Source organism: Pyxicephalus adspersus, chromosome 7, assembly GCF_032062135.1.
Source record: "Pyxicephalus adspersus chromosome 7, UCB_Pads_2.0, whole genome shotgun sequence".
In the NCBI taxonomy this organism is placed as follows: domain Eukaryota; kingdom Metazoa; phylum Chordata; class Amphibia; order Anura; family Pyxicephalidae; genus Pyxicephalus; species Pyxicephalus adspersus.
The window spans coordinates 12,670,220-12,685,273 of NC_092864.1; the positions used below are offsets into that span (position 1 = coordinate 12,670,220).

Here is a 15,054-nt window from a genome sequence, read left to right on the forward strand (position 1 = left end):
TTCTCCCCAGCTCCTCTTAGCTGGGTTCACCACCCGGCAATTTTCAGCAACCACCCGGCTGTTTTTGGGTGGTTACTGAAGAGTTTGGTCACAAATCAGGGGCTTCCACCCGCCTACAATTTCTTTCCACCCAGCTTAAAAAAAAATCCTGGGTTGAGCACTGATATATTATATATACAAAAATCCAACCATTCAAGTCCATGCTTCGGAGTAGCAAGGAAAAGTATAGCTGAGGGGGAGTGCTGGAAATGCCAGACGCAGCCAATGCGGAGATAAATCTTATGAGTGGCCTGCCGCTTCTAAAATTAACGGCGTTACTTGCCTCTATAAAACAGTCCAATGTGGGGCCACACATAGGCAGAGAGGCCGCTGGTCTATAGACACAAGTGATGCTCGGAATTGTAGTAGTGGCGCTATTTCAATTCAGTGGTGGGCCAGCTGCAGCTTATATTTAGGGGCCAAAAAAAGGAGGTTGGGGGGCCCGATTTGGGCCAGAGTTTGACACCCTTGTCCTAGGGGATGACTAATTGCAGGGCTTTAAATTTTTTTGTACAGAAAATTTTATTTTTTTTTTTTTTTAAATAAATCCAGGCAGATTGTTTAGTTTTTGGAACAACCTTCAGAATGAATTACAGCTAAATAGGCTTTAAAGAAATTGCTGCAGATCTCTTGGTTTGTTGCCTTAAGTCCTAATGATACATCTCTTCAACCTATTCTGAAAAATATGTGTGCCCATAAAAATCTTCTATCCTTTGCAGAGAACTTCATATCCTTAATGCAAGTTGCTACAATTTTTGCTCCATTCAGAAGGCTTTTGCAGTCAGCCCATTCAAAATATAGTCTACAAGTCTACAACTCCATGATACACAATGCAAGGAATCGTAGGACATGGAGTTTTCCCAATGGGCAGAAGGCAGACATTACTGCACTCTAGTGCAAAAGATGGTGAAAAGTATTTTCCTCAGAATTTTTTATTTAAGTAGGAAGAAACTTTAGTTGGGTGGTGGGCTCTGTATTGTAACCCAACTTTTCAGTAACCAGCTATCTTTATTAATTCCTTATCAAAGGACTCTGACTTTTTATGAATTTCCAAGGTGCTGCAGGACTAAATCTACCTTGTCACCGTAAGAGAGAGACAGTTGGGGAAAGGTCTTATTCTTAGACAGAATTCAGTAAAAACGTACCTGAACTCACCCCAATCAGCTCAGCACATTCACTGGTGAGATGAATATTTACAGTATATCACCTGCCAAAAATATACATTGTCCCCCTGTCAAGCTGCACAACTAGAATGCCTAACCCATCTTTTATTAAAACTAGGCAATACAGCGCTAACACTGCTCTGTCCCCAGGCTGAAAATTAAAATGAGGAAACAGCAGCACTGTAATGGGGCCGTCTGCAAAAGTGAGTGCTAGACTGATCACTATATAATAAATGTAAATAAAAAAACCCTTATTCTGATGATTCCGTTAGTTCTCCATCTCGTTGTCGTGGTACTGCTCTGCATAGGACTACATAAAGCTAAGTTAAGGTAATCACAAAAAAGGAGCTAATGTGTATTAATTTTCTGTTGTTGAGTCGCATGAAATCGCAATGAAATAATAATAATAATAGTAATAATTGACATAACTGCTGCAAATGCAGAGATATGATTCAATGACAGTGGAAAGGTGAGCAAAGATCTGTGACCCTCATAGTGGTTATATTAGGGTTTATCAGGTCAAAGAATCTGGTGGACAATAAGTGAATATTTGTATAAATTGGAGCAGATAAAGTTTTCTTACACTATACCGTACAAGGTGAAAAACAGGCCAAGAGAAGACTCCACACAGAGCACTGGCCCAGCACTTTAAGTCTAAAAATATGAGTTTTCAGTCTAATTGCCTTGGCCCTTGGCTCACCCGGAGACACAGATTAAATTGCTTTTCGTTCACTTCAATCACAATTAAATTAAAAGGATATGAGCCTAGGGCTTACAGACCTAAATAAAGAACCAAAAGAAAATAACCTCAGACCCAGGGGGAGACGATGACCTTGCCCGACACCTCCAGATGCAAGAGAATGAAACGGACAACAAACACTGTCAGGACTTGTAGAAGTCAATGGTGTCTCAGGGGAAAAAGCAACAAACTGAATTACACCACGATGGAAAGAAAACACTGCTGGGAAGACAAAGAGTAAGCATGGCGCTGCGAGACCCACTATTTGCAGCCATTGACCATTTTCACGCTCAAGCAGGCCAGCCCTGATTTACCACATGATACATAGCTTCACTTTATTAAAAAACAGGAGCTGCCACTAATGGATTGCTTTAGCAAATGCAATTCTTAGGGCTGGAAAAGAAAATTCCAGGAAAAAAAATATATAATAATAATGCTATCTTAACAGCATCGACGTCTAATGCAGCTTTGCTTAAAATGCTGCCATTCCACAAAGATCCTCATGTGGGTTTCTTATTTTACCGCTTTGTATATATTACCAACCACGTTGAACAATCTTTGAAAGGTTGCTTGATGAATGTAAACATCTGATAGCTAGCATAATTGAGCCCTCCTCCTTTGAGCCTATGTTGGCTTGGACCCACAACTAAACCCCATTATACTCGCCTGTCCCTGTTCTTTTTCACTTCCTAGTTGTGATCTTAAACTGCGTTGATTGGCCGAGCTGCGATGACAGATCTCCTGTGCAAGGAGCGCAGGGGTAGCCAGGAAAAGTTAACCTGTGCAGCTCAACATTTTTATTAATAGTATTTATATGGTGTCAACATATTACGTAGCGCTATGATTTAAACAGGGGAAGCAAATGACAGACTGTGACACAAGAAAGGGGGGGCCCTGCCCACAAGAGCTTACAATCCAAGAACGGAGCCACCAGGCAGGTAAGAATTATTAGAGAAGGGATAATTCTGCCCGATTCAAAATTTTTACAACCAATTAATTCTGTTCCCCGGTTTCTTGTGAGCACAAAACCGATTGGTGCCTTTTAGTGCTTCTTTAACTTAAACACCAGCTCCACTAAATTTAGACTGCAAGAGCCTAATACGAGGCTGAATAAAATACCTACATTGCTTGCATTAAAAACATACACGCAAAAATGTTTGCTGACTCATGGAAAAACATTCTCTGGGGCAACAGGCTCAGTATGTATTCTCAGGATGCATTAACATTCGTAATGTATTTTTCACCCAATCACAATCTGTAAATAACACTAGTGTGAGACCAAAACACTAAAGACTGATTCACTCTAATTGGCTTCCAACCATCCAATTAACATTACAGCTAATCTTTTGGAACACATGGGTTTACTTGCTAACCAACTGCCTAAGCCTACACTTTCACCCTTGAATTCTTACTGTATGTAATAGTTTTGCAAATCCACATCAATACCAAGCTTAGTATGAGTACAGCTGGACAGTGAAACTATTAATAATATATCATGGATTATTATTATATGGGCACATAATGTGAAATCATCTAGTGCACCTATAGGTAGGACACATTCATTCTTCTTTCTGCATGTCAGTGCAATAGTGAAGTGATAACTGGCAATAAACACCCTTATTGAAGCAGTGTGTCAGGAATAAAATGTATAAAGCAGACATGTAAGTGAGTGTTCAAGGCGGCAGCTCTTCAATAGATATGTATAAAATAAAAAAACATTACTTAGAATTAGGTGCACACAATGGAGAGGTGCATAAGGCTTCTGCATTATCTACTACAGTGGTCGCCAACCTTTCGAGCCTCACGGACCACGCATGCATGGGAAGCCGTGGGTTACTCAAAGGGGACGATACTTCCCCCAGAGTGACGTGATGATGCCAGACCCCGCAATGGGAGAGTCGGCGGGTTGTGTCCATACGGGGGACATGATCAGCGGGGTCAAGAGAAGGACCCTGCTGGGGGGTGCACCGGCCAGGGCTTTAGAGCACCAAAATTTTCTTGTGGATCACATTGATCTACTATACTAGCATATGAAATATTACAAGATTTTATTATTTCACTACTAGAATATTAAAGGTAATTAAAGTGTATTTTATGGTGAATGTGCATTACTAAATTGTTTTTTATATTAGATTTAATATGAGAACAGAGTGCAGGGTTTAGCCACTATTGAAGCTCATTATTGCTTTATCTAGTATTTTATAGCTCTTCTACTTTCTAGTAACCACTTCTTGGAGGGAAAGTGTTAGAACACCATCTTTTTTTTTTTTGCCTTGGCTACAAAGCTGTTAGGTAGGAGAAATGGTTAAGACCAGGCTGCTGGCTTTATGGAAATAAAAATTGTAAGACTCAGAATACTCACAGGGCGCATCTTTGGTGAGATGATGTCCAGCAGCAAACAAAGGGCATCTAGTACCAAGGACTGAGGGCCCACACGTGTACGAATATAAGGAGAGATTTCGGAGATCATCGAGTTAAGGACATTTTGCATCTGGTTCAGCTTGGACTGAGCCTGGAAAGACAAAGCAAAACACAAAGTCTTTAATACCACTTTAATAAAGTTTATGATTGTCAGTATCCCACTGGAGAGACCCCGACCCCAAACACACTTCGGCATTGTATGGAACATGAAGCCATCTTTCTAACCAAATTTTCTGTTTAGGCAATAAGCAAGCTTGATGAATCTTTACTCCATTCAGTCTCAGTGACAATAATCAATAACAAATGTACAGACTGTGTCAGAGACCGTAATATAAATACGATAAAACTTTTGGATATGCATACTATTTGCTGCTTTAGGAAAAGTACAGGTTAGCTTTATCCAAACTTCATTTAAAAATATCGTAAGCAAGTTTAAAAATTTAGCATCATCTAGTGGCGAAAAGAAGAACTGCAACCAGGAGATCCCCAGTCACTCTGCCAAATTGTCTACTACATATAGAATGATTTACCTCCCTGACTATAAAATAAATGAAAACAAACAAAAAGCAAAATAATTGCTGGTAATTCAATGTGATAAAAAAAGGTTAACTTGGATTTACCTCATAGTGACTGTTGGGATAGGCAATGCGAGGAATGTTGTTGGCTGGGAAGAAGAGGTGGAAGGCGACAGGGAGGAAGGGTAGGTATTTAATTAACTGGAAGTTCTGGCCATGCATGATTATTGTATTAACTATGTCTGTAAACTCGAGCCAGTCCAGAGCCAAACACACTGTCCCAAAACTGGACTCTTTCACCTTCATGTTCAAAAAGTTGTCATACAGGCCCTGCGGAAGGAAGAAAGTAGAACGGTCATTATTCAGAGACATCCATCAAAAAATAAAATAAAACAGTCTAATTTGTGAGGTCGGAAAGAACAAATGAGCAATTGTTTATTTTAACAGTAACATCATTCCCTTTATTAAGGGATGTTAATAATAAACCTGATACAATGAATTAAACACTTCAAAGGATATTAGAGACCTTTCACATGTTTATGTGAACATATTGCACCCAAAAGAAATAATTTAAACATGGAGTGTTTGTGCAGTTTAACAACTTGCTTCTCAAATATTAAAAAAAAGAAATCACATTTTAAAATTTAAAGCACAACTCAAACAAACAACAAAGTTGAGCTTTAAATTCCACCATATGCAATAAACACTTCATTCAGCCTTGATTGGCCGCCCCTTCCACATCCTCATCAACAATAAAGAAAAGCTAATACCATTTTTATAAAACCTTTCCATGTTACGTACCTTATTTTAGGCTCGATGAAATAACCACTAGGTCTCTGCTTTCCTATAAAGGCAGATGATGGCTGGAAGGTGGGTCACTAGGGTGCTAAACTAAGCTTTTTGACAACAGGAAAGTGTGGCAATGTTCACATGTGACATTGACACATACCGGTAATTGAAAGAAATTTACTCCCCTGGTGGTCTTCACGGGTGTGACTTGGGGTAAAAAAAAACATGCAAAAAGCGGTAAACCCGAGCCACACTCAGGGTAGCAAAAAACATAAACACACACTTACCTTGTCCTATTGCGTCCTCCGTCCTCTCATCCTCGTCTTCGGATCTTCAGTCGGCGAGTGTAGGAATGATCACAGGGTTTCCCCGTTAACCTTGGTGCTTGCGTCTGCGTGTGCAGGAGGCACGGCAGGAAATTCAAAAAATTTTGTATTGGATTCAATACATAATAGCTTTATTGAATCCAATACAAAGTAATCCTTATATAATTATATATATAATATACCTACATGCTACTGTACACAGTTATATTACAGGTTTCTGTATTTTTATGCACCCTTGTTTTTAACAGATTTTTTTATTTTATTTCAAGCTTAATATTACATTTATTAAATGTTTTAAATAGTAGACATATTTCAGTGAGCTATGCCTAAGAATTATAGGCCTACAATGTAAAATAAATTTCCATGCAAAACAATGGAATGCTTTTTGCGTGAAAAAAATGGACAGAATTAGAATGACAGGGGGGTTAAACCCATTTAATGAAAGGGGTTTGCCAGGGACAGTGCATTTGGGGGGAAAAGGGCAAGAAATAGCCAGTAAATAGGTTGAGATTGCTGCAGCTTACAAAATACATTGTAGAAAGCTCAAAGTGTGCAAAGAATTCCAAGTAATTTCAGTACAGGAGAGAAGACTCTACAACTGTGTTAGACCAAAGAGAAGGCTGTAGGTCAGATTTAACAATACACCTGCACAAGAAAATCAGCCGTTAGTTTTTTTCTTTTCAATAAAAGCCACTGGCAATGTGAAGTCCTGCTTACCATGGTCAGTTTCTCATACTCCCCTGTCGCAGTGGCGAGGTGCAAAACATGGTGGAACCTTTGCGCCATGGCACTTAGGGGTGTCCTGCCTAATAAGTTCAGAGGGTCATTTTCATTTCCCAGGAGGAGGTTGAGGTCCGGTGCCGCCATGTCCTGGCCAATACGCTTTCTTTTAGAAAAAAAAAAATGGCAAAGGCCTTAGATAAGTAAGAAGCATGTTTTACATAATTTGTATAATATATTTATTCCCCAAATCAGCATTTATGAGATGTTGCTTCCCTGACCATTTGCAATGCATGCTGGGCTTTCTGACAGAAAGATTAGCACTGCTTGCATACATTTTTTTAAAACCACTCAAGAATGACTGAGGCATTTTTATCTCTGCTAGGGGGGAGGTTATAGGGGGTAAATGAGTTGCCCCCCTCCTGGATAGCTGTAAGCCCCTACTATTTATAGTAAAGACTCTCTAAATAAATTAAATTGATCCCTTACCAATACTTTGCCTTACCTCTGGACTTTAGGGAGCTGGAAGATATCCTGCCATACAGAGAAAAGGCTTTTGTTTTGGTCCTTTAGTCCAATCTTCATGGTCTGGACTGTTCGAACATTTAGCTCTTTCTTCCCTCGGCCACGAAGAAACTGAGAAATCAGGGGAATAGAACATGTTAACATTTACATATTTGTCTGAAAGAGTCCTAAGCCAAGCTTTCTGGACTCACAAATAAGATAAAAAACTCTTTTAGCACACACACTGTCTCTTAAAGCGGAAAGAAGCAGTCAAATTATAGGTATCAGGTTTTAAAATCTTCCTCAACATGACACCCAAGCAACTTGCAAAGGACCCAGGAGGTTAAACATACCTGTAACGTATTAATGCAGGAGCGGATATCATTCTCCGTCTTCTCACACAATGCCATCAACGCCCCTGTGTCAGCTTTCATGCCCTGCTTAAGGACAATCTAAAGAAACAAAATCGATGGAGAAGAATCAAAGCCATTTGGTGATAGAAGTCACATGATTTATGAAATTGACATTCAGCATTGCTAAGGGCTAGAATTATACCTTTTACTTCAATAGTACTACAAAGCACTCTATATGGGGGTGGAATGTGTCTTTTTAATTACATTTTTTACAGTGTTCATGGTAGCCAAAGGCCATGGTGATGTTTGCTTAGGATTTAGGACATAAAAGGGAGATAATTGCCAAAAATGGCTTTTTATTCACTTTCATGTCAGGCACACTGGCTTGGTTTGGTCCAGCGCATCTAAGGCTGGGTCTACATGGACGATTTAAAAAACGCATATAAAACGTTTCTACCACTTATATATACCTTTTTATACACTTTTTCAAGCGTTTTAAAGCTTGACTTTAAAACGCTAAAAAACTTTTTGAAACAACGGGTTTTACCGCGAATTGCTGCAATTTTACATAAGCGTTTATAAGTTTTACTTTTAATCCTTTCAGTAAATAAAACGCCTTACTCATTCCCTGAAAGGGTTAAAATGTGTAAAAAAGTGGACAAGGCTTGCCCCCATTCATCTCTAGTGCGCTGTGATTGGCTGAAAAATATGAACCCTTTTTTTAACACATATTTTAACCCTTTCAGGGAATGAGTAAGGGGATTTATATACCCCTGTACTGAGTCCCCAGGGTGGGGTGGTGGGGATCTGGGAGTCTCCTTATTAAAGGGGGCTTCCAGATTCCAAAGTCCTGGTAAAAACGCTTAAAAAAAAACACCTATTGCTTTCAATGGAAGCTTTCATAAAAAGCTTAAAAACGCTTGTAAAAGCCTTTACAGAGTTCAATGGAAGCGTTTTCAAGTGTTTTCCCGCATTTTTAGGCGTTTTCATTTTTTAAAGGTTGCAAGCAACGTTTAAGATACAGTTCGTAAACGTGCCTTAGGGAAACGTCCTGTTGTGGATTAGCCCATTGGAATACATAGGGGTTTCAAACATGGGCTTTAAAAGCCTCAGGTTAAACACTGGGGAAACAGCCCGTGTAGACTTAAGCCTAAAGTGTGTAAAAGGCAGACGTAACAGGCCTTCTTTTAACAAAGACAAACATGGCTCGCCACATTTAATATTTTCCGAATCATCAAATGCTTTCTGTTCTGGGATTGCTTTACCTCTTCAGGCAAATGATTGAGAGCACCGCTGGTTCTTGGCAGGCAGTGCGGGATAATTTACTGCACACAGGATCAACACAAAGAGCCAAGCAGTTAATTAGCAAGGGCCTCCCCTGTGATTGCGTGTAACCTAGATACACCACCAGTTCATTTAGTCATGACAGTGTCAATATGCCACTTAGATGCACAAGGTCCAGCTGCTCCCTGTACCAGCTGTGTTCACAGAGGAGACACCGGCCCCGTGCCTTTTATAGTATAACAACTTAACCTGGGACAAGCTCATTAAGCTAAAGTCTTCCGAACAAATAAACAGGTTATGCAGCCACTGAAGGTTAATGAGGCCTGCAACATAATCCACACACAAGATTAAAGAGAACTCTGGTTAGGAAAAATTCCTCAGCAAAACAGACATGTTTGCTATTTATGAAAGTAGCATATGCTACACTTTTGATCACATGCAATTTTTCTGTGCTTCTATAAATCATCCATTTTTTTCATAACGCAATCTATAGAACTTGTTGGAACTACTTCCTGAGGGAGCCGATTCCACATTTTCATAGATCTGACAGTGAAGAATCCCTTCCTTATCCGGAGATTAAACTACTTTTCCTCCAGATGCAAAGAGTGCCCTCTTGTTCTTTGTTAAGATCTTAAAGTGAATACTTGGGAAGAGACTTCTCTATATGGACCATTTATAAATTTATACCGGGTGATCATATCCCCCCTTATATGTCTCTTCTCAAGGGAGAATAGATTCAGTTCAGCTAATCTCTCCAAATAGCCGAGCTCCTCCATTTATTTTATTAGTTTACCTACTTATTACCTATTTTTCATACTATTTTCTTCAGACAATATGATCATTTTTCGCAACCTAGTTTTCACTGACCTCGTATAACCTTTGTACCAGCCTGGAAGGCAATGTTTGAGGGAAATTCAGAACGAAGGCTTGTTGCCTCAACTGGCGAAGTGATGGGACATACCTGTACAGGAGAGAAAAAAAAAAAGGAAAAAGATCAGAGGGCCTGCAGAGATTCACTTTAGCAAAACCAGATACCTAAAGTGAACAAAATGTCTCTAGATATAGCAAAGAAACAGGCAGGGTAGGGCATTTTATAGTCTATACCTTGTGTTCCACAAACTAGCATGAAGAAGGTAAACAATTTATTTTAGCAGAAGGTTTCGGTTAGAAAGAACTATGTACTATGGAACATGTGTATAATAAAAGGAAATTCAGGGTAAAGGAATAGTTTCAAAATAGCCCGTAGGCTCTCTGCAGTTGATCTTTTTTTCCCCCCAATACTGACATTCCATGCAGTGTCAGGTAGAATAATTGCTCTGAAAATGTACAGGTACTTTGCTCCACTTCATGCCTGTAGATCTACACCTTGTTACGTTAATCAACTCATGAGATCTTGACTTACTGGTCGTTGCAAATACAGATGATGGGCCTGAGCAGCAAACCACCCTCTTTCTTTTTCTTTTTTGTTAGTGCACCTTCACTAGTAGAATCTGCGTCTTTCCCATCTTTCCGGTTTACTAGGCTCAGCAGCATATTAATAGACACCTAAAGAAAAAATAAATAATATCCATGTTTATTGCACATGTCCAGCTTTACAGCTTAAAAAAAAAAAAATACAATATACATGTGCATGACTGTGAGAATGCTACAAGTCAGAGTGTATATTTGACCTACCTAGATCTCATCCGGTAAACTAGCAATTTGCTAATTAGCATTTTTTCTTGCAACTCTAACAACCAGAATAATTGCTGTGTGCATATAAGTCATCAATGCTCTCCTGGAACGCGAGCAATAGGAGGTTAACTAAGTTCTAGTAACCCCATCTTATCTAGTAGTTGTTTTTTTTTTTTTATTGCAGACGATATACTTGCTAAAGCACAGCACCATTCAGTGGTTGGAAGAGAGACTCTGGTTAGTAGGGAACCTTAGGATGCCATCTTTCATCTACTTTATTATGACGTGCTTGATGTGACAGGCAGAGAGAAAAAAAAAACTCTGCAAATATTCCATGATTTTTTCCTGTCTTTTTCATATTCCCATGAGTTATTTCTTTCCCATGTGTCTATCCTAGTTCAGTAATCAAAACTATATGATATAAAAAGAGCATGACAATACTAATGAACCAAGGACATAGATATGCATTCACTTTATTTATATTGGATGTGTAGCCCCAATAAAGCTGGTTATGTGAACTTTCTGTAAGGTGATCAGTCGTTCCCCAACCAAAGTTCTAGAAGAGGCTTTAAGAAATCCAGGTAGAATAGTTTACAATAGTGCAAAAATAAAGGAGCCTTGCCACATATTTACAAAAAAAAAATTTGAGGAATGTTTTCTAGATTGAGGAGTATATTAAACAAAAATTAAAAAAAATTATAAATACTTTAATTTTACAAAAAGAACACAGTCTTTATGTAGTTCCAAATTTAATTAAATGGGTTAGCCTGCAACTATACTTGTTTTCCTGTCCAGATTCACAGGGTAAAAACCATTGTTGTTGACTTGAAACAAGATCTCTTAACTGTTAAAAATTATAATATAACATTGCTGTACAAGAATATAGTACAAGGTGGTAACAAGGTAAAAAGTGATTACAAAAAAGGAATTCAGATATTGTAAGGATGTCACTGAATAGGAAGCAAGTAGAAAACTACATTAACAACGAATTTAAATGTAACAAGCACCACTTTATTTGTGCTGCCGATACAGGAAGGTATGGTAAGTCTCCTAATGGGGACAGAACTTCAGATTAACGCCAACAGCAGATTACATTTTATTGCTCTCTATACACAAGGCTACTGTCCTTTACTTACTGTGGGTGCTCCATCAATTTCATCGATAATCAGGCAGTTTGGTCGTTCATCTGCTCCCAGGACAGATTTCATTTGAGTAGCAGCTTCAATACGTGTCTTGAAGACATCCGGGCTACGGTCATCACTGAAGATTAAAAATATTTAATTGTCACTATTTCACAAGTGAGAACGCTGGACTGATTTTTTTCTAAAACTAAACTTCAGGCAAGCAGCTATATACTAAATTTGAAATGCATGCATTAAAACTATTTATTATTGAAATGATCTGGAATTTAGCTGACTTGCCATGTAGCACTGAAAGGTCTGGGACCATTGTAGCTGCTAAAGCAAAATGTGGTTGGTTTAACCTTCTTCACAGCCTTCTCCTTCCCAAACACAACTGTGTCCCAGAGTTTCAGCCATTTCAGCAAGCAACGATTCGTATACTACGTAAAAAGAGAGGAAAAAAAAAAAAGATACTGAAAATTATTGTGTGTATTAAACAGTTATAAAATAATATTTTTCCTTTAATGAATAATGGTATTTATGTACAGGTATCTGTTTGACATCCAAATTCAACAAAAATTTATATAAAACACCTTTCCAGGATGTCTGGATACAAAGATCTAACCACTGCAGTCTAGTGTTTGTCCATTCCACATTGGGATTTGTGAACAATAGTAAAGTTATCTTCGATGAAGAAAAGATTAAAGGTAGAGAGGAGGCAGGGCAGTGAGTCTATGGCTGTGATTTTACAAACCCCTTCCTGACAGTCATACTAATCCAATGCTCAGGTGCCAAATAAAAGCTATAATTTAAATGTAAGAAAAGTCTAGTGTATTATTATTATTACACAGTATTTATAGAGCGCCAACATATTACACAGCGCTTTACTAAGTTCATAGTCATATCACTAACTGTCCCTCAAAGAGGCTCACAATCTAATGTCCCTACCATAGTCATGTCTTTAATACAGTCTAAGGTCAATTGTTGGGGGGAAGCCAAATAACCTAACTGCATGTTTTTGGAATGTGGGAGGAAAGGTCAGAGTGCTAACCTCTGAACCACTGTGCTGCCCCATTGTATGTAAAGTTAATGGCAGGTCAGGAATTCTAGCTGATAATTTTAAAAAGCAAGGTCTTAAAGTGGTAAAGAAAGAATGTATCCTGAATATGAAGAGACTGAAGAAAAAAAAAAAACAAAAAAAACACTTACATCATCACTGAGCAGTTCTGTATAGCACTTGGGGGTATATTTGTCCACCCAGAGGTTGTGTTCAGATGTCTCATCTTCTTCTTCCCAATCGGCGACCTCTAAAGATTCACTTTCTGTCTCCTCAAATTCATTCATTTGACTTTAATGACAAGTGACGTTTGTCAATACTGTACAATCTGACATTTCTAGGTCTTCTCTACTGCAACTTCACGTAGGAATGCCATGTTACAAAAGAGAGAGCTGTAATAGGTTAAACCATAGCTAAACATAAACAGAATAATTTCATCTCAAGACCAACTTTAGCACAAACTAGTTTTTATTTTAATTTTGGATTAAGCAGAGAGGAGTAAAGCCTCAGTCAAGTTTGTATTGAAGAGATTTGGTTAATTATGTATTGGCATGGCATTGTGTCTCTCAGTTGCTACTAATTGCAAAGCAGTGGCTTAGCACGGTCAACCTGAAACACAAAGTCTAATGATTGTCAGGGTCTCCAGGGTAAGAAAGAGATAGCAACTGAATTCATAAGAAAATCTTGACTTTTCTGAAAAATTGGAGTTGCCTTCCCAAGCATTCATACTGGTCAGGCTTCTTAAGTATCTTAACAAGGAGTTACAACAACACAATCATTACCTCATCCGCTACCTGTTCCTTCAGGTAGGAGATAGGAACCCCTAGAAGATGTAATTGTTGGTCACTTCTCCAGCTAGGGCCACCCTGCTTTGATGTGTCCTAAAAAAATATTAAAGTGTAAAAAGATTCATGTTAAATTCTATATGTTATAAATCTTTGTAAGAAGAAAAACGGATATGTTTTAAACAGAAAGGTTATGGAAATGGAGCAAGCATAGTATAGTACATCTACATGCAGCACCCAATTGTGCTTTGGTTTTTATTTGCTTAAAAAATACAATAAATATTATTTGATAGTAGAGGTGCTGCCAATGTGCCAATTACATACCGTGTTTCCCCGATGATAAGGCAGGGCCATCAAATAAGACAGCCCCCCCTTTTTAGAGAAAAATGTAAAATAAGTGTCAGCCGACGTGATACAGTGAGCCTGATTTATTTAAGCTCTACAACACTGGAGAAAATACACTATCATGGGTGATTCAGCCTACCTTGAATGGATTTCTTAAAAAAAAATTTGTCAATCGCTGGCAAATATTTAAAATTCTGGATAAGATCCTTTCCAGGTTTGCTAGATCACCCAGGTTCACTCATGGTAGTCTTGGAGAGCTTTAATAAATCAGGCCCAGTGATGGAGGAGTTTCCTGCTCCCCTATTACCAGCAATGCCTGACATTCTGCAGAAACTCCCACCAGCCCACCATAGGAATTATTGTTTACATACGGTGAATTTACAGTATATAACAAACATGTGCCATATTTAGGCCTCCCCCTTGAGCCCGAACAGCAAGGAAGATTGAGAACCATCTGGTGACATCACATGTGAAAGTTACAGTTTTTTGCAAGCAAAGAAATATTTTTACAAACCTTGCAGGATTCACCAGAAACTGAGGGTTAGCTTTAAATTGTTAGTACTTAAGCTTTATTTACCTCTCATTCTTCCTGTCCGTGAAATTTGGAGATGATGGTGGAGTAATATCATCGCTAATAGCTGAGCTATTTGCAGACTGATCGTCAGATCCAAAATTTAATTTCTTAACAGCATCAATCCTCGCACGCTTCGGTTTAGGAGCTACAGATAAAGAATAAAGCTGAGGATCATTTTTCCATGACACGTTATTGCTACTACTAAACAATTTAGAAAAAGACAGTATTTTGTTTAAGAAGCAATTATAAAATGGTACCGCTTTCTCTATTTGTAGCCTTCGGAGTTAAATTTCTATGGTAACCTTTTTGTACAGGCTAAAAATAATAACAATATTCTTCTATGAAAATCCAACCATTCAAGTCCATGCCTTGGAGTAGGAAGGAAACATACAGCTGGGGGGGAGTGCTGGAAATGCCAGACGCGGCCAATGCGGAGCTAAATCTTATGAGTGGCCCGCCGCTGGAACTTCCTCTTCATTGAAATAGCGCCGCTACTAAAATTCCCGGCATTGCCTCTATAAAACAGTCCAATGCGGGGCCACACATAGGCAGAGAGGCCGCTGGTCTACAGATGTAAGTGATGCCGGGAATTGTAGTAGCGGCGCTATTTCAATGCAGCGGCTGGCCAACTGCAATTCATATTTA

At 38.7% G+C, this 15,054-nt stretch overlaps 1 protein-coding gene across 1 annotated transcript in view; it reads right to left on the reverse strand.

The window, feature by feature from the left end:
* CHTF18 (chromosome transmission fidelity factor 18) overlaps positions 1-15,054 on the reverse strand; it is a gene marked incomplete at its 5' end in the record, with an annotated part of 33,396 nt that overhangs the window by 16,238 nt on the left and 2,104 nt on the right. Inside the window, 13 exon segments of the mRNA XM_072416993.1 lie at positions 4,304-4,453; positions 4,983-5,207; positions 6,710-6,878; positions 7,218-7,348; positions 7,570-7,668; positions 9,721-9,814; positions 10,256-10,398; positions 11,664-11,787; positions 11,949-12,088; positions 12,858-12,996; positions 13,471-13,586; positions 13,975-13,987; positions 14,413-14,554. Of these exon segments, the coding sequence (XP_072273094.1) occupies positions 4,304-4,453; positions 4,983-5,207; positions 6,710-6,878; positions 7,218-7,348; positions 7,570-7,668; positions 9,721-9,814; positions 10,256-10,398; positions 11,664-11,787; positions 11,949-12,088; positions 12,858-12,996; positions 13,471-13,586; positions 13,975-13,987; positions 14,413-14,554 (1,685 nt within the window).